The sequence below is a fragment of the Centroberyx gerrardi genome, chromosome 3 (genome assembly GCF_048128805.1).
Source record: "Centroberyx gerrardi isolate f3 chromosome 3, fCenGer3.hap1.cur.20231027, whole genome shotgun sequence".
NCBI classification, from domain to species: domain Eukaryota; kingdom Metazoa; phylum Chordata; class Actinopteri; order Beryciformes; family Berycidae; genus Centroberyx; species Centroberyx gerrardi.
The window spans coordinates 22,403,350-22,422,016 of NC_135999.1; the positions used below are offsets into that span (position 1 = coordinate 22,403,350).

At 43.3% G+C, this 18,667-nt stretch overlaps 1 protein-coding gene across 4 annotated transcripts in view; it reads right to left on the minus strand.

The window, feature by feature from the left end:
- Positions 1 to 1,103: 1,103 nt before the first annotated feature.
- ctnnd1 (catenin (cadherin-associated protein), delta 1) overlaps positions 1,104 to 18,667 on the minus strand; it is a 28,053-nt gene continuing 10,489 nt past the window's right edge. For 2 of the 4 annotated variants that reach the window (XM_078289743.1, XM_078289745.1), the window contains exons 5-21: positions 18,304 to 18,394; positions 17,789 to 17,979; positions 17,137 to 17,392; positions 15,761 to 15,832; positions 14,049 to 14,199; positions 13,300 to 13,501; positions 10,823 to 10,940; positions 10,345 to 10,501; positions 9,289 to 9,306; positions 8,824 to 8,889; positions 8,405 to 8,532; positions 7,593 to 7,743; positions 7,225 to 7,420; positions 6,392 to 6,585; positions 5,631 to 5,684; positions 5,422 to 5,504; positions 3,817 to 3,911 (exon numbers count right to left, since the gene is read on the minus strand). In XM_078289743.1, the coding sequence (XP_078145869.1) occupies positions 3,852 to 3,911; positions 5,422 to 5,504; positions 5,631 to 5,684; positions 6,392 to 6,585; positions 7,225 to 7,420; positions 7,593 to 7,743; positions 8,405 to 8,532; positions 8,824 to 8,889; positions 9,289 to 9,306; positions 10,345 to 10,501; positions 10,823 to 10,940; positions 13,300 to 13,501; positions 14,049 to 14,199; positions 15,761 to 15,832; positions 17,137 to 17,392; positions 17,789 to 17,979; positions 18,304 to 18,394 (2,188 nt within the window). In that variant the 3' untranslated portion in view covers positions 3,817 to 3,851. Of the gene's footprint in view, positions 3,388 to 3,816; positions 3,912 to 5,421; positions 5,505 to 5,630; positions 5,685 to 6,391; positions 6,586 to 7,224; positions 7,421 to 7,592; positions 7,744 to 8,404; positions 8,533 to 8,823; positions 8,890 to 9,288; positions 9,307 to 10,344; positions 10,502 to 10,822; positions 10,941 to 13,299; positions 13,502 to 14,048; positions 14,200 to 15,760; positions 15,833 to 17,136; positions 17,393 to 17,788; positions 17,980 to 18,303; positions 18,395 to 18,667 lie in introns of those variants that run through there. The other 2 variants (XM_078289753.1, XM_078289749.1) reach the window with 2 other exon arrangements.

Consider the following 18,667-nt stretch of genomic DNA (forward strand, 5'->3'; position numbering starts at 1 on the left):
TCGCTTAATGCTGTAAACAGTTAATTTAGCCAAGATAGTTGAGTAAATGTTAGCACACGCGCGTGCTGGAGAAGTAGGTTGAAACTTGCACTTACCTTTGCTCTTGCATGGGTGGGACTGATCTGGACAACTGAGGTTTCTTCTAAGTAGTGACACGATGTCCCAAAGTAATTCACAAATCCATGAAATGTTTAGCTTTTCCCCCGTACTCATTATGTGAAATTTTGAGTCGCAAACTGACAGCGACACTTCTAGGCCTCCGTCAAAAGCAGGGTTGCCAGGTCTGTGTGACAAAACCAGCACAATGGCCAATCAAAACCAGCCCAAAACCAGCCCAACGGCCAATAAAACCAGCCCAATACCAGAACTCAAAATATGCCTCTGCCAAACCATATACACTGCTTTTAAAGTCCAACAGCATTGCTATCATTGTCAAATGTATTGTAATATCTACAAAGTAACACCATAAGTGTTTAGTGTGCCAGCATTAAAAGCAGTTTTCCCTAAACAGCTCTTTCACCTAGGTCCTAAAATGGCCTTGTGTAATTAGATACAGTATATTATCATAAATGAAATAATGCTCTGTGGTGTAGACCAGTGGTTCTCAACCTACCCAACCAGCGGACAAAAAAATCAACCCGCAATAACACTTCAAAAGTAGCCCAATTCCGCGGGAAAACCGCGGACCTGGCAACCCTGGTCAAAAGACACAGACACTGAAGCTCCGGATCGCGCTGTCCTTCGAGGTAATGAAGGGAAACTATGAATGAAGATGCACTGTGGAGAGTTTACAGGAAATCCCCCCCAAAATGTTTTTTTCCTTTTTTTTTTGGCAGAGGGATTAAGGGAGCATTTCCTCAATGAACCCTTCTCCACCTATCAAAAGATTAATTATAATATAGTCTAATATACTGTATATGTATGCAAGAGTCAGAAGAAAACAAGGCTTCTGAAAAATCATGTTTTTGTTTTATTAAAAACAGTATTGCTTGTTACATATTTCATTCATAAATGAGAATGTGCAACTTTAAGAGCCAAGGCAAAGAGATTAAGGTGTAATCCAGAATCAGCTTTTCGATTAGTGTTCCAGTATCTGATGACTGACATGAGTTGGAGGATTTCTTTTTTTTTTTTTTTTTAACTTGTTTTCTGTTTAATTAAAAGATATAAACTGTGAATGTTTTCAATCAAACATAAAAACTGATTGCATATGCGTTCACCCAGAGCACCCAAAACAATTAAACCCAAATCATAAAATATAAAAAAAAAAAAAAATACATAAAACCATTAAAATTAACAAATATTCTCTTGTATATATAGTTTAAATGTGCTTTTATTTTTTCCCCACTTTATCTAATAGCAGTCTGGTCTACACCTCCTTAGATTGAGAGTTTGACATATAGTTGACCAAATTGAACCCTTGCTCCCCTCTCTTCCCCTCTTAATCAGTCCGCTCTGAAAGGCAACTTGTTAATTTGAGAGAATGCAAATCCCTCTGTAGTGTTTCAATTGGCATTGGAAAACAGAAACAGGGGAAAGTAAAAAAAAAAAAAAGAGGAACAAAAGAAAAAAAAACACACATTTTTTACCCCCCTAGTGCTTCTTTTAATCATCCACTCAGTAAATATCTACATCTTACTCGGCACTAAGAATATGCAGTCTTCTACAGAACAAGCACTGTACTAAAGAAATTATAGGCAAACAGACAGTAATGTGTCCTCTCCCAAGTACTGTTCTGTAGTCTTCAACAGCTACCAGCCAAGCCAGGTAGACCATGTGTTTGTGGAGCAGGAAATTACACACAACTCAACAGTTTTATATGCTACAGAAAACAACCCGAATAACAAAAAATCCAAGACTGATCACATACAGTCTCGTATACATACACACACACATACACACAAGCTCATATATTCCATTATCTTGCAGGATATAAAACTGCTGAGTTCCATGTATTCTCAACTGGCAACTTGCTACTGAGAAAAAAAAACACACACACACCCTGATTGGTTACCCATGTCGTCTCGGACACACCCATCAGACCCCATCATGAATGAGCGAGGCACTCCAGTTAGCCCACACAGATGCTGTTAGAGGCTCATATTTACACATTCATAATAATATAGATTTGCAGATAAAGGAAATGCACTCACTGAATCAATCAAATCCTGCGATATCTCCTAAGAAATTAGAAAGTAGAGGGTTTTTTTTACATTTAATGGAAAGAAACATAATGGTAGAAATGTGTCGCATAGCACAGACTATACTCCCTATTCCAACATGGTGGAGAATTACTTGTGTGCTCTATGCGGTCTATTTCTATCTGTATCCGTCATGGAATTCTACTTAGACCTCCACCCCTTTTAGTGTATGAGTGATAAATACAGGAAAATGCAACACCCCATGCATCTTAGCAATGGACTGTCACCGACTCTTGACACAACAAAGCAAATTATTTCAGTGTAACTGTTGTAAGAGTGCGTGTGTGTGTGTGTGTGCGTCTGTGTGTGTGTGTGGAGAAAGTTCTGATGAGATTGCATTCAGTATTGGCAGTTGCAGCAGTAGCAGTAGGAGTCATTTTGGCACATGTACATTACTGTGGTACAGCGCAAAGCAAGAAGAGGAATAATCACCATCAAAAACAGAAGTAGAAGCATCACAGACGTCTGATTAGATAAACATTGGTTGTCAGTTGTAGGAAATAGTTTTTTGTAGTATTTAACCATCAGAGAGAGAGAGAGAAAAAAGAAGACGTGTTTTCTAAATTTCTTCAAAACATCTTGTAATACCCATTTTGTGAAATTTCCTCAAGAGAGGGCGCTGCTCCGTTTTCCGACAGTTCCCTTTAAGTCGTTTGGCAAGTCTAGTGTAGCTCCGACTTCCAAAATTACAAAAGTTCCAGGTTCCCAGATGAAGCCACAATCTCCGCTTTTGCTGTCAGGAGTCGTAGTGTTGTCAAAAGGAATAGTAGTGATGTTGAGTTTGGGGGGGGGGGGGGGGGGAGTAGTGTTGTGGGAGGAGCTTGTGGCCACGGTCACCGGTGAGTGGTTAGCGTTTTGGGTTTTTTTGGGGGGCTTGAAGAACACAAAGTGGTCATAGTGTCATGTCAGGTTGTCCACAGGGAGGGAGGAGCCACGTCGGTTTTCCATGTTTCATCAGTGGCTAACGTCCGTTTGTCAGGTCCGACGGAGGAATGTAACACAGAGCGAGAGAGAGAGAGAGCGAGAGAGAGAGAGAATGAAAGAGAGCGAGGGACAGAAGAGTGAATGAAAAGAAGAGAGTTCAGTCCGGTCGGCGGTATAGTGGTCCCTCGGCGAGTGTCGTCAGTTCAGCAGGGGCAGTAGGTGGGAGGAGGCTGTCGTCGAGTGATGCACACTATCAGTTTTTCTGAAACAAAAACGAGAGACAGTGTGGGAGTGTGGGAATTGATAAGGCCGAGCGGTTAATAATGCCACGTTCATGCCTCGGCGTGAATAATCGGCACAGGGAAACATTCAAAATTCAGATTCACAGCTTTGGCTTTTATGATACAGTACACAATACAACACACAGGGATACAATTAGCACATGTTAGACAAAATCAAACTGTGCGCAAAGAAAATTACATCTCACAACAACAAAATCACTTTACATTTATCGCCAGCAGGGGGAGCAAGAAAACAGTCCAGATACAATGGAAGATCACTGTCATTCACACTCTCTAAGACACACACACACACACACACACACACACACACACACACACACACAGGTACACAACTAAGATGTTAAGGCCATGCAGTGAGTTGAGAGGAGCAGCCGGTGGGACACACATACCATGCGCTGACATGCAGTGTGACAGTGGGTGTGGCCTAACCATCATAAGAATCCATGAGAGGCACAGAGGTCTGCCTCTCCCCATACATCCCTCCCTGAGAGAGAGTGATAGAGGGAGAACGAGACGGAGGAGGAGAGAGAGAGAGAGAGAGAGAGAGAGAGCGAAGGAGAGAGACAGGCAAGACAGATAGAGAGAAGAGAGATAAAGAGGAGAAACAAGGAGAGGGTGAAAAGGAGATGTGTGAAAATCCACGGGAGAAGATGAGGAGAGTAAAAAAAGAAGGAAAAGAAAGAGGAATGTGTGAAGGGACACACAGAACAGCCAGAGAGAAAGTTGGCCCAAAAAAAAAAAAAAAAAAAAAAAAAGAGGAGGGAGATAAGGGCATCAGACACGGACGAGAAAAGAAAGAAGGGTTACAAAAGTCAGTTTAATGTTAGGCCAGGTCGGGGAAAAAGAACACCGGTGAGAAATTACGTGTAAGAAACGGATTACCCACAGTGCTCTAACAAGACATGCATCAGCATGCCGCCTGTGGGTGTGTGTGAGAGCATGTCCGTTCACACGCTAACGTTTTAATAGTAGGTGAGGATGCTGGTCTTCATGTGTAGTCACTAGACCTGGTGGCTCACAAGGTGTGTGTGTGTGTGTGTGTGTGTGTGTGTGGTGAGCATGATGAATCAGTTTCGGGGGGGTTTTCCGTTCATTTTTCAGCTTTTTCCGTGTAGGATGTTGTGCAATCATTTCTTGGTAATATTAACTTCTGTCAATACTTGTCAGCCCACTTTGTCCTTATCGTTTCTTCCTTTCACCAACTTTAATTTCGCCCCATTTCAGAACTGTTCTGATGCAACCTTCATTGAGGTTTCACATAGTTTCACATAGAATAATGTGCGGTTAATGTGCCTGTGGGGAAAAAACATGATACAGCTTTGTGACGGGATGGACTGACGGCCTCTGAATAAACTGGAATCGTTACATAGAGGTGATGCAGATCCAGACAAGATCAACAGATAGACAGTATAAAGTAATATTGTCTGCTCACTGCAGAGATGTTGAAAGATCCGTTTACCCAATGCTGCTGACCATGACCGATTGATGAGGAAATGATAGTGATATTGCTGCGATTTCATAGTAGGCTCCTGTTAGACCTGTTTTGTCCTTTAAACTTTACATTCAGTCCACACACACTGTTCCATGTCCTTTCCTCCATGCACTGTTGGCAAAACTTTTACAGCTTATTAGCCAGTGCCTGCTTTGTTTAAAAGACGTTCTAGAAACAGATCATTTCATAGCATTTATCTATTTTGATCAATAACTGAGTGTGAAAATAAATGGAAAAAGCATATCCCAAGTTATAGAAACTGTATGTGAATGAGCTATGTTTTTACTATTTTGTGGGGTCCAAATGTTCAAAAGACCTTAGAGATTTAGGTCAGATTAGGGCTAGGAAAGGGATGAAGGCTAGGTATGTAGTAGTCAGAGTTAAGGCTAGGTGTTAGAGAATAAATGTAAGTCAATAAGTATATCCTCATAAGGTACAGTCGTGCATGGAAGACATGCATAGGTGTGTGCGTGTGTGTGTGGTATGTGTGGTGCATGTTTACCTGTACTGCATCTTTGTCAGCAGGTTCGAGTGTGTTGTCCAGAGTGTTCCTCCTCCCTCTCTGGTCCAGTGTGGAGTAGGCATCTGAAGATGAAGAGGAGACAGATACATGTTAAAACACGTACGTGTGTGTGTGTGTGTGTGTGTGTGTGTGTGTGTGTGTGTGTGTGTGTGCGTGCGTGTGTGCGCGTGTTCTGCTTTCACACTTGCCTGGTCCCAAGTCATTCATTGGAATCATGTCTCTGTCCCGGTCCCCTTTTGCCCCTGAGTAACAAAGACACACAAACACAATGAGCATAGATATCAACTGTTTCACTGTCATAATGTTAATTGAATTGAATTGGTTCTATCAATTCAGAGACGTAGTGTTAATTGTGTAATAAATTAGTAGTGTTGTGTAATAAAATAAAAGTGTGTGTGTGTATGTGTCAAAATAATATTTGCAAATACTTTTATGGTCTCACTTAACTTTGGTATGTGATGGGTGCTGTTTGCCAATACAAGCATTGCGTTGAGTGCCAAAGAGTTTAGACAATGATATGAAAGTATTAATAAAATCAGTTTAGTATACTTCTCTGTGATTGACAAACCTAGCCAGCACTATCTGAATTGTCCCAATGCGGTAAACCCAAACACTATCTGGTATTCCAACAGGTTGAAATAAACATGCAAGTTATTTGCAACTCCTCTTTGACCCATCAGGTGTAGTGCACGTGCTGCCCTGCAAAGGCAAACAGCAGTAACTCATTTTTGTGTGTTTTAAGGTAAAAGGTCATGATGTAAGTTAGGTTCCATATCAACTATAATTATACCCATGAATGCTAATAAAAAATATATAGAGTCTGCTTCTGTACCAACGATACTTCTGTCGGAGAGGAGATTTAATGAGAGAAGACACTGCAGACCTTTTTATCTGTCTGACTTTGCAGGGCGAGTACACATGCATGCGTTTTTCTCTCTCGCTCCCTGACCTTTGTCTATAAGCGGCAGAGTGCTGTCCTCGTATCCTCCATTGGCCCTGGCGTTGTTGCTGGGAGGGTTTAGGTTGATCATGAAGTCCGTCTTCTTCCAGCCGTCCTTCTCCAGGGTGCGCCGCAGCTCCTTGTAGGCCCAAACCGTCTGCAGCACCAGGCCGGCCCCACGCACCTCCCGTTCAGATCGATTGCTGGTCATCCCAGCAGGCAGGAGAAGAGGGAGAGAGAGAGAGAGTGGAAATTAAGAGGCGGTAGGTGTTAAAAAGCACGCATAAGGAGGACAAGTATTCCAGACTTGTAATCCTAACAGGGCTGGGCGATATGGTTGAAATCAATATCACGATAATCATAAGGATTTTTTCTATATAAATATATATCACGATATGGTTCATTTATGCAAAATCACATGTTCAATAATCAAATTTAATGAAATGTAAATTTAATGTTGGAATGAAATGGAAATGTTAGGTGTGATGTCAAACAATACTGAAATACTCAAATAATATTCCTGAAAATGTTTCATACCTCATTTTTGTCTGTTTTTAAATATGTTATCATCAATTTAGACAGCAGAATTGTGCGTCACGATGTCCCAGAATCACCAATATTGGCCAGCCCTACTAACATTTAGGCTAGTAACTTGCAGACCTGGATACAAAAATATCCCATCAAAGTGAAAACAAGCTGACAGACTCTCATAGGCAAGAGCCTGCCGTCGCTCCCTCATCCATATTCATCAGATCTCTCTTCCTGACATGTTCTCACCCACACACTCAGTCGATCGCACCCTCCCATCCTCACACACACACCTATCCCACATCGGCCCTTACCCGTCCTTGTTGATGAGGACCAGTCTCTCGATTCCCTGTGAGGCCCTGAGGGTCTTGGCTGCTTCCAGACTGGAGCCCAGCACCTCGTGGAGCGTGCTCAGTACCGACACCACCGTCTCCTCCGACAGCGCTCGCACAGGCTGGCTCTGACCGCCGCCTGGCAGGTTGGCCACCAGGTGAGGCACGGCGTGTTTACCTGAGAACACACATACACGGAGAATGGTTAAACATTAAAATGCTATTAAATACCGACATTGCCCTAATACGGTAAACCCAGCCTTCTGGTACTCCATCCAGGTTAAAACAAATGCAGAGTAGTATTTACAAATACTGTCTGTTAAATATGGAGGACTCCAACAAAGTCTTACCTAATAGGTCTCTGTTGCGTGCGTCGATGGCCAGGTTGCGGAGCGCTCCGGACATGGCCCGGACCACGCGGTCGTTGCCGTGGGCCAGCAGCTCAGTCATCATGGGTAGACCCTTCTCCTGACGCAGCAAGGCACGGATGTAACGGCCATACTAGACAGGGACAAACACATTTTTTTTTTTTATTAGAGGACTATATAGGCAGGTAAACAATGACTTGTCATTGAGAGAGTCGGATACACTGGACATCTTAACTATAACAACAACCCAGGGGATGAATAACCATTTTTTCCACTGCAGTAATGTGTGGATTTCAGAGGTCAGGGCCAGCTCAAAGTATTTGTGAAACAAGATGGAAAGTGCGATTCATAAATTAGACAGTGTAGCCCCAGCTGACAAATGGTCTCAGATGTAAACACAATCAGAGATTTTGCGTGGAAAAGAGTTTTTAGAGGAAACCTGAGCGGTAAGTGAGGTGACAGGTAAGACTGCGTGATATGGAAAGTTCCGGTCTCACGATACGATTAGGCACTTGGGATAAAAATGTCCACAGCTTATGCTATCCACCAAACGGCATGTGATATGAATGAGCAAGCTCTGACTAGCCCCGTTTTGTCTTGTAAGGACTGTGCAGGTTTATGTTCATGTTTGTTCAGATCCCCACTGTCTGGCAAGGATGTGACAGCTCTTCCTGGGGTCCGGGTTAGGAATGCCTGTTCCTCCATGTTCAACTAGTGTGTGTCAGCGCAGGAAGTGTTGGTACAGCGAAATGGAATAGGATGTTTGTGGATAGCAGTTCAGCGAGTCATCTTACCGTCCAGCGTCCGGCACACAGGTTCTGAACGGCTCCGGCCGAGGCCTCCAGCACGGTGGGGTTCTGGGACTCCTTCAGCAGGGAGGTGTAGATACGGACCACCTCTGGCTGGAACAACAGCTCGTAACCTAGAGGAGAGGTGGGAGGAGAGAGAGAGAGAGAGTGGTGGAGGGTAGAAGGAGGAGGAGACAGCGAGTGGAGCAGGAGTAATTGATGAGAAATGAGAGAGAGAAACGCAGGGGAAAAGAGGAACGGGTAGAGAAAGAGGAAAGAAGGGGGGAGACACATAAGGTTGAAGAAGGGTTGATAAGGAGAATAATGTAAAGGTTATGAACAGCTGAACATTTGCTTCTCGGTAAAATACATAGAGGTTGATTGAGTCAGTGTGTGATGTAGTGGCAGTGCTAGCCGATATTTACCTTTGGCAGGTGTTGTCCTCTTTGGAATGTCTATTATGTCTGCGGCTGCGTCCTCATCTTTCCTCCCTGGAACCAAACAGCAACACCACAGCATTAGAAACACACTAGAACCATATGGAATCAGTGTAGACTTAATCTGACAGACTGAACTGATTTTAGAGTGCTGGCTCCACCGTTAGTGAATTTGATCTAGTTGAGTTAGATGCATACTGTGAGGTGCACGCACACAAACAGATCAAATACTGACATACATGCTCTTTACATACAGAGCGGAGAGTATTTCACTATGACCCTTTCGGAGTGAGAACGAGGCGTGCATGTTAGTACGAGGACAGTTACACAAACCTGTTAGCTCAGCTAGTCTCATGTTACAACTACAACTACTACTACTACTACTACTACAACAACAAACAGGACAGCAGGCAGTGGAAGCGAAGCGCAGGTCATACAGAAGCAAGAGCTTACCTTTGGAAAACCACTCATCTGTAGCCCAGCCCAACAGGGAGAGAGGAGGATGGATGACAGGAGGGAGGAGAGAAGGAAATAAGGGGCGAAGAGGGAGAAGAGTATGGCAAGAAAGGAGGAAGAGAGAGCAATTAAGTAAGAGGAAAGCAGCCATAACTGAGCCACCCAAATTAACACTTGCTTACATCCCAATGGCACCACAGAGACAGAATCAGCAATGTGACATGCCAAGTATGGAGGCCAAATAGAGCGCCAAGTGAACCAAGTAAAAAAAAACACACTCATTTAACATCATACACATTGATCTTAGTTGTTCCATATAATATCACCACACTAATATCACCACAGTTTGGGAATATTTGTTGCTGTGTTATACTAGGAAAATTTTTGTGTAACAGGGCAACACACCTGCCTGAAGTGAGTATCAAACTGCGATGTATAAAATAAAATATATACAATAGAATATACCTAGGCATTAACACATTGCTATCCATGCAAGAGTGTGGACACATCTCCTTGTAAGCTCCCCTACAAAATTGCCCATATTGTCTTCTATGTCACAATGTATAATCTAGTCTGCCGCCATCAGATTACAGAAAACCTGTGCAATCTTTCTGCAGAGATTGCTGTTGAAAACCAACAGGCTGGCTATATCTGACACATTCACATTAACGTTGATTGATGTTCATTGTCACTGTAAAAACAGATTTAGTAAAGTAGGCAAATCCACAAACAACCAAAAAGGGATGTTCTAGTTTAAGAGACTCGAATCAATACTCTCAGTGAAACACAAACACAAGAGCAGGCGGAGCGAGGATGAACATTCTTTGAGTTGGGGAGATTGTTAACATTCCTGTGCCAGCCACTGGTTTTGTTTGTGTCAATGTGTGTGTGTGTGTGTGTGTGTGCGTGTGTGTGTGTGTGTTAGTATCAGTCTACTAGTGTCACTGTAGACACTGGTGTCAACAGTGACATCACCGCAATCCTACATCTCCCTCCTACTGACTGAGCAAATACAGCCCTCTCTCTCTCTCTCTCTCTCTCTCAAACACGGACCTTTGCTCTTGCGGGAGCTAAAGCACCCGCCCTTCTGGTTGGTGGGGGCGGGGCCCTGGTTGAGGGGCGCAGCCTCCTGGTAGCGCTCACAGCCGGGGATTTCACGGTGCACTTGATAGGACAAGTTCCTCAGCAGACACACACTGTTCTCTATCAACTGGGCAGATGGTAGGATGCAGGGAGAGTATGTGAGAAAATTAGGGATGAGAGAGGGAAAAGGAAAAAGCAAAAGATTAAAATGCAACCTGGCATCCAGTCAAGTCAATTTAGTCACTGAATCATATCCCCTCTAGTCTTTTAAATTGCTCATTAAAAAAGCCCTTCTACCTCTCTTGGCTCTTATTTATTTTCCTAGCACTTTTGCATGAACAAAGGTAAGAAGAATAAAATTTGCAGGTTATTCTACTGTTGGTCTGGATAAGAGCATCAGCTAAATGCCTAAAATGTTGAACGTTAAATGGATGAGAGTTCTACATACCTTATTGTCCACGTCTTTACAGTCGATCTGGGATTGGACGATGTACATGAGCGAGTCGACCAATCCTGTGCACTCCCTCAGCTTCCTCCTCGCCTCACTTCGCTCTGAACTCACATTCCTGCAGAGGGGAGGAAAGGTGAGAAGAGGGGAAAGGAGAAAAAAAAAAGGATTAGCAGAGTAGCAGAGTGAAAGGATGGAGGAATGGAATGAGGGAGAATGGACGAGTTTAGAGGGAAAGAAGAAGAACTTGAGTCAATTTTGCGTACAAAAGGATTCCTGCACACAATGCTTGGAAAAAAAACCCACAGTGTAGTTTGTGTGAAACTCCTGTTAAGTCCATTGGTTTACAAAGACAGTACAGTTTGACAGGATCAGGTTACAACTGTGGGACAAACTCTGCTTAATTGCTCCCTCACTCAGCCCTATTCACAGATCTAACAGGGCTGGACAGGTGGAAACAACAAGGTGGAAACTGAGAACCTGTTAGTTCTCACTCACTTCGTTTCTGTGAAGGGAAGCAAATAAAGGAATAGGAAGCAGAAAACTGTGTGGAATGGTATTCAGCCCAGGTCTTTTGTGCTGGCCTGCTTTTCCCAGTGACAGCCACGCCTTCCCACACAATACTAGGGCACATTCCCTACCACAGTGGGGGGGCACTCAGTTCACTTCAGATAGTTCAGGAAGTTTATTTTCATGCTGCACTAGGCAAGATTCTTATGTAAAAATACACCGGTCTTATCAGCCTAAATCACAAGGAGGCTGCAGCAGAGAGGAGCGTCCCATCCCTTCTAATTAAGACGCCGTACATTCACACTATTTGCCCAAATTAAATTCTGGTCTTGGGTATGGTCACTGCCAGGAAATCTTCTCCACACAAGAGTGAAATACAAATGTCTCCTAAACCGCAGTACAGAGAAAACTGGAACCACCACCGTTAGACGTTTTGCCTCTCTTGTCCCTTTGGTATCCTTTGGTAATATAGCAACGACAGACCAGCCGGCTGAGTAAACATGAGCGCGCTGTGTGCAGTTTACTGACATGATGTTACATGATTTCTGGGTCCATTCATTTGAAACAGTTACCTCTCGCTGCCATTTGGGGCCGCCAATGTGCAAAACTGCCTAGTGCAGCATTCATTTTTATCCATAAATTGTAAAACTAATAGAGCCAGATGTTATTAAACAAAGCCTAACACTTTCACTGGTATTCAGTTTATAATCTGAGTGCACTGGATTGACCTCAAACTCATTATAATCATCTGCAGACTAAAAACTAGTCAAATAAGGATTTCCTCTGGTCTTTTTGAATATGCAGATCACTCAGAGCACAGACCTCTTCTCTCTTTCAACTTATTGCCTGTGTTAACTGCTCTCTGAAGACAGCATTAGTATTGCCAGAGGAGGTCTGGTGATGTAACCGTTACTTTCCCCACCAATTTTATGCTCTCTGGAATGACAATGTCTGTGATTTTGTCCAGCTACAAAGGTAAAAGCTCATATCCAGATTACTAAATTTTGAGGGTCCTCTGCAATTTAATTTAAACCCGAGCACCATCTCAGTAATCAGAACCCCAACACAGTGATTACTTTAAGCTTAGTATTGAAATTATTGTGGAATCTTGTTTATTAAAATAAATTCTCCAGATATATATATCGTATAATATAAAGTAGCACACTAAATTCAAACTGTAGGCAATCTAGATAGTGCCATAACCATTTTGAGTTTGGCTTGGATAATCAATTATCCATCAAAAGCCTACCTTCATTTCTTGACTGCATTTAAGCATTGGTTGATGTTCAATATGACAATATGATGTTAAGAGTATTCTTCTCAACAGTAAATATCACAATATATTTGAAATTGCAGTGCAGATCTACATCTGCAACATGTAGCCATGTGTTTACTGGGACAATATTATCCAGTCCTTTCGTGCAGTTCCCAAACTTTTTAAGTTACCAAATTAATCACAAATACTTTTCCAGACCAACATAGGAACCCTGTAATTAATTGTCTGGCCGAGGGAACGCACAGATAACAGATCCACATTCTAGTACATACTGTTTACACTATATAAGTCAATGCCCCACTGTCCTCGACTCTGCTTCCTCCCTCCCTGTAACCCTCAAAATCCCTCGTTCACCCTGTCCAGATCTCCCTCCTTAGTTTTTGTGAGGTCCCAGATCCCCTCATTAATGCCTCTTTCCTCCCTCGTCATCGAAAACCACTCCAGATGTCCTTTTTCCAGCTCTGCCAACTTGTCACTCCTCCCTTCCTCCCTCATATATCCCATACCTCTGTCAGTCTGTTGAGCTGGCGAGTTTCCACTTTCCTCTACTGCTCACATCAACGCTCCCTCCCCTTCATCTCCTCCATATCACCAGCAACAGTCAGGCATGTGAGCCAGCAGCCCTGATCTCCTCTTTGACGCTCACCCCATCCCTCTTTCCCTCCCTCCATCCCATCCCATCCCTCCGTACCTCAGGCAGCCTGCAGTGTTGGTGAGCGCCGTCTCCCACTCCAGATGTCTCGGCTTGCAGTTTTCCTCCCCTCCTCCTCCTCCGTTGCTCCCCCTCTCCCAGCCTGAGTGGGGCACCATCACCTCGTCGGAGAGGGCGTGCAGCGCGTGGTCCACGATCTCCATCTTCACCGAGTCATGAGACGACAGGTTCCACAGCGTCCCTGGGGAGGAAGAGAGAAGCCTTCATCAGTACCATCCATTTGTTACATTATCACATGTAACAGTAGCATCCATTTGTGTATGTGTGTGTGTGTGTGTGTGTGTGCGATCTTATATTTATATCCTCACAACGATGTCCAACGATGTATGTGTGTATGTGTATATGTATGTGTGTGTGAGTGTACATACTCTGTAGTACTTTTATGTGTATTTATTTTTAGCCTATGTGTCATAACTCTAAGGGAGTGGTCCTTAACCCATTTTTTCCTGTCATTAATGGGGTAATGTGTTTGTTGTAAATGCACTTTACTCTGTATGATCTGTACATTGAGGAGTGACAAATAAATAAAAAAAATATCTATCTTTCCATCTAGCTATCCTACAAAGCTGAGGGAAATGCTCATGAGAAATTGGGATATTTTGCTAGGCTTCAATGTTGAAGAGGGGCCATTTTAGGGAGGTTAGAGATACATTTAGATTAGGGATTAAATGTTTCATAAAAGATTAGTACTCAGTGTAATGTCTACAAACTGTGCATGCGCATCTAACCTGTGATAGTGTCGGTGAGGTCCTGGTCGCGGGTCTTCCTCAGCAGTCTGACCAGAGCGGGGACTCCGTCACAGTTCTTGATGGCGATCTTGTTGTCTGGATCTCTGCCGTAAGAGATGTTCTTCAGCGCTCCGCAGGCCGCATAGTGCACCTACCACACAGCAAAGCAATGCAACAACACCTTAATGTCCTGTTAGTGATGAAGGAGCTCCACTTAAAAGACGGCACTGGTTTCACATGCATGGATTTAGTCTAGTTGTAGAAAACAGAAAACTCCCTCCTGGACTTACAGAATGTGGTGTCACTCCCCTTTAATTGTAAGACAGTGTGTGTACGTACTACGTTAATTACATGGCTAGCACTTGTTACGAGTAGCACTGTTCCCTTTCTCTTGCTAGTGAGCTTAACCAAACCTTGTATTTCTGAATGAATGTTGTTAAACAGAAATTATTTTGTTGCCAACTGCTACCATTTGTGTATAAGTAATGTTAAATTAGCCGACTATGTTCCCACACGTTACTTTCATTATACAGTCAAGTTCATCTATGTTCACAGTCATGTCCGCAGTGGGATAGCTCGTTTGTGTTATCTTATTCATGATTTATATCACTGATCATTTTTGTTTGTGCGCATCATTTATAATGTGTAATGCAAAATTGGTCAGCACATGTCCCATGGTATATATTCTTAGTCCTGCTTTCTATCATACTTTTACACAGGAACACACACAGACGCACAGACTATGCACAGAGTGATTCTTTGGAACCAGCTGAAGAAGTTCAGAGGTTGCAGTTTCTCTCTAACGCATTTCTCCAGCCAGCAAATCAGCCGACACACACCATCCTTCACATTAGTCACTGACCATAGAGCATGAAATGTGAAATTAAGTGGAATGCATGCGTTTCTCTGGTAATGCCCATACAAACTTCTGCACAATTTTGCCACAGCCAGTGCTAAATGAAAGGAAATCATGGAAACACTGGAATATGGCAAAACCATATTTAGCACGAAAAAGGAGTTGTTGTTGATTTAGGGGAATTTAGGGGAATCAAGAAATATCAAATATTTAACACTGTAACTCTTTCATTCATCATTAATGGTGACTAAAATTTGCTGAAGTGGTAGTAACCAAACCATGCATCTCAGGTTCACCTGCTTCTTACAACTACTCCCAAGCCAACTATCTGACTATCACATAAGAAATATATCCAGGAGGACATCTAAAACAGAAGAAGACATCTCTGTCATGGGGGATGTCGACCATGGGGGGATGGCAACTTGTATGAAGGCATTTTAGTAGCAAAACACCTGAAAACTTGCATGATGGAATTTACACTCTCAGAAAATATTCACACACCTGTGGCCTAAATTTGAATTCACAGAAAAGATTTACAAATGTGCAAGTCAATATTTGAATGAACAGAATGGAAGCTGCCAACTTGTAATATGATATTTGCTCAAATGTATGGTTTTTTTTTCCTTGAATATATTTTTCAGAGTAAAGCTCTGATTACAACATCTGGAATGTGCTGTTGCAACCTCTCAGTTGACGTCTTGCGCGTCACAAATGACGAATCTGCGTGTATTCACTTCTAATGCAAGTTGCCAGCTTCTATGCCTGAATTATGCCTAACACAGGGCTTTGCATCAAAAGAAATTTGTTGGAAAAGAATGAGTGGACAGCAGGCTATGGAGGAGGACAGTAAACTGACCTCTTTGTTTGGGTTGTCCAGCATGGAGACCAACGCTGGGATGCCTTTCAGACGACGCACATCAGACTTCACCTGAAAAATAGAAGGAAGGACGTTAGTGGTGATGTGACTGTGTTAGTGGTGATGCGACCCATTTTAGCATTTTTTTTTTTTTTTTAATCCGTCTGAGAGAACGACGCCATCCGCGATCGATTAACTAGTGGACAATCTCCCCTCGCTCTACCCCTCCAGGGTTTCCCACACATAGAAAACTTTGTGGCGGGCCGCCACAATATCAGCACTGACCGCCACAAATTTATTTATTTTTTTTCACTATTTAATCATAGAACTGCGTGTAGCGCATTGATTCGCTCAGCCCCTAATTGCTCCATGCAATCTGTCTCTCACTCTCTCTCTCTGTTGCTCGGTCTCTGTCTCTCTCTCTCTCACTCACTCGCTCTCTCACCGGACCCGTCTGTTCGCCTCCCACTGCACACGCGTGAGGAATATTTTTTTTCCATGCCAAGAAGACGGCCGACTGAATTCCCAAAAAGAAGAACTAACAGTTAACGTTACTCGGAATACAGCTGAGTTTCCGAGATTAGCACGATGTATAGCCTAGCTGCTAGTCAGTATCCACTGAGTGGACTGATGCGTTAATATTAACTTTTTAACTCTGACTCTGAATGTTTGCTCCCTCAATCCAGATTAATATTGAAAAATATTTTCAAAGAAGGAAAAGGACTCGTCCTGAGGAGGAGCAGGACAGTCTGGACCAGAGGAGCTGCTGAGCAGTAAAACAGAGTAGATAATAATGTCAAAGGCTGTAATGTACCGATGTAAAGATACAGGAGAGACTGACAGCACAGAGAGATGTAGCAGGGCAGAGGGGCAGAAAAGCAGATTTCTCTGTAAAAGGGGTCTCATTTCTATTCTTCACCTTGTAGACAAAAGCAACAACAAACAGAACAGTGTAGCAATGTTTATATTTTTAAGTTATGTTATCTTTGAAACAAAGTACTTTAGATATATACAGGTTAGTTATTTGTTTGACAAATGGAACTATTTAAAATGGAGTACATTAGATAATTTTTCAGCCATCCAGGTAATGGGATCCTTTATTGATATTAGCCTATATATTGACAATATAAGAGAATACAAGATTAAAAAGGCACTCAGACCTGGCTCTTATTTCTTACTTCTCTCTACCATACATGACCATTCTTGAGACACATGATACTAAGGGATGTGGATTTGACCTTTGCACTCCTCCTCTTCCTTGTAATCTAGGAATTAAAGTCTGTTGTACTGTTACCCTAACTGTAAGTCGCACCGGCTAAAAGCGTCAGTTATATGCCCTAAATAATATGCATCAGTGTGTGCAGTGCATCCCTTACTTTATCATTCTTGTAGGTGAGATGCTGCAGGTATGCAGCTGCGTTGCTCTTGACTGGGTCCAGCCTGTAGTTGAGCATGGCGATGACCTCGGGCAGCTCAGGTTGACGCCAGCCCCCGGGGCCGGGACCTTTCCTCAGTGTGCTGTCCAACGAGGCCATGCTTCCTCTTTCGCCCTGGGCCAGTGGTGCTCCTCCTCCCCAGTAGTACATGTCCCCTGCACCGCTCATGTCACCGTCCAGAGTTCCCTCGTAGCTCCTGGGGGAAAAGGAGAAGAGAACATTAGCGCATACACACACTTTATCCACAGATGACACAATGACATCCTTCAGTGTAAACACAGAGGGAAGGTTACAAACCAAGGTTCCCCCTGTAATTATTTTGGGTACTTTAATTCTATACATTTGTTTAATTTAACACTTTCTCTGGCAATGGTGGAAATTTTCTTGTTGTGTGGCCCATTACTGCTCAATGAATATGGAGGAAACGCTAGTGCACATTCACACACACAGGAGGGCACACACATAAAAAACACACAGAATATACACCAAGATTTTCCTCATCCTTAACACACACACACACACACACACACACACACACACACACACACACACGCACGCACGCACGCACGCAAACACATTTTGCAGGACTTACCCGGTCCTGCGTGGGGGCCCGTGTGCGAAGGCGTGGAGGTTGCGGGGCACAGTGCTGTAGTGGATAGGGGGTCCCATGCCGTAGTCAGGCTCGTCGTAGCCCATGCTGCGCTGATCATCCTCTAAACCATAGGGCTCTGGGACAAACCTCTGGAGGCCAGACAGCTCCATAGCACTGCCCATACGACCGACCTAGACAGGGATAGGGATAGGGATTAGGATCCGAAATTGATAAAAGCCACCAGTCAAATGCTGTGGTAAACTTTGGCAATGGCTTGTGAGTTTGTCTACTCGGCCAGCCACTTTGGTATTTAAACAACCATCATTTGGAAGTCCTATTCTGTTCTTAAAATTAGTTGGCAAGTGAAACACCAAAACTGGCTAGTGAATTTTGAAGTGTGCTAGTCACTGTGGGCGGTGGACCAAAAAATAAATGTTGTCCTGCCCCAATGAAAGTGCCTGACTTGGGTGCGGTTCAAAGATACTGCACATACACATAAATATATACACACATACCTGTGGTTGAGCAGCATAGGGGTCCAGCTGGTTCCTGCTGGGGGCTCTGTAGCTCGGATCCAGAGTTCTGTAGCCATCTGGGTGGACTGGTCTGGAGAGGGGGAGGGAGAGGAGGTAGAGGGGGAGAGGAAGGGAGAGAGTGAAAGGAAAAGAGAGGGAAATGGCAAGGAAGCAGGAAGAGAAGCAGAAGCAGAGACAGAGATGAAGAGAACAGGATTGTCCAAAAGAATTAGCAGAACGGGAGAGGAGAAAAGAAAAGTGGAAAAGAAATGAGAGAGGCGAGATTATTTTTGAATATGTTGTAAATTGAATGTATACCCTGCCCTACATGCCCTAGTCTGCAAATAGTTACCATGAATGGAAT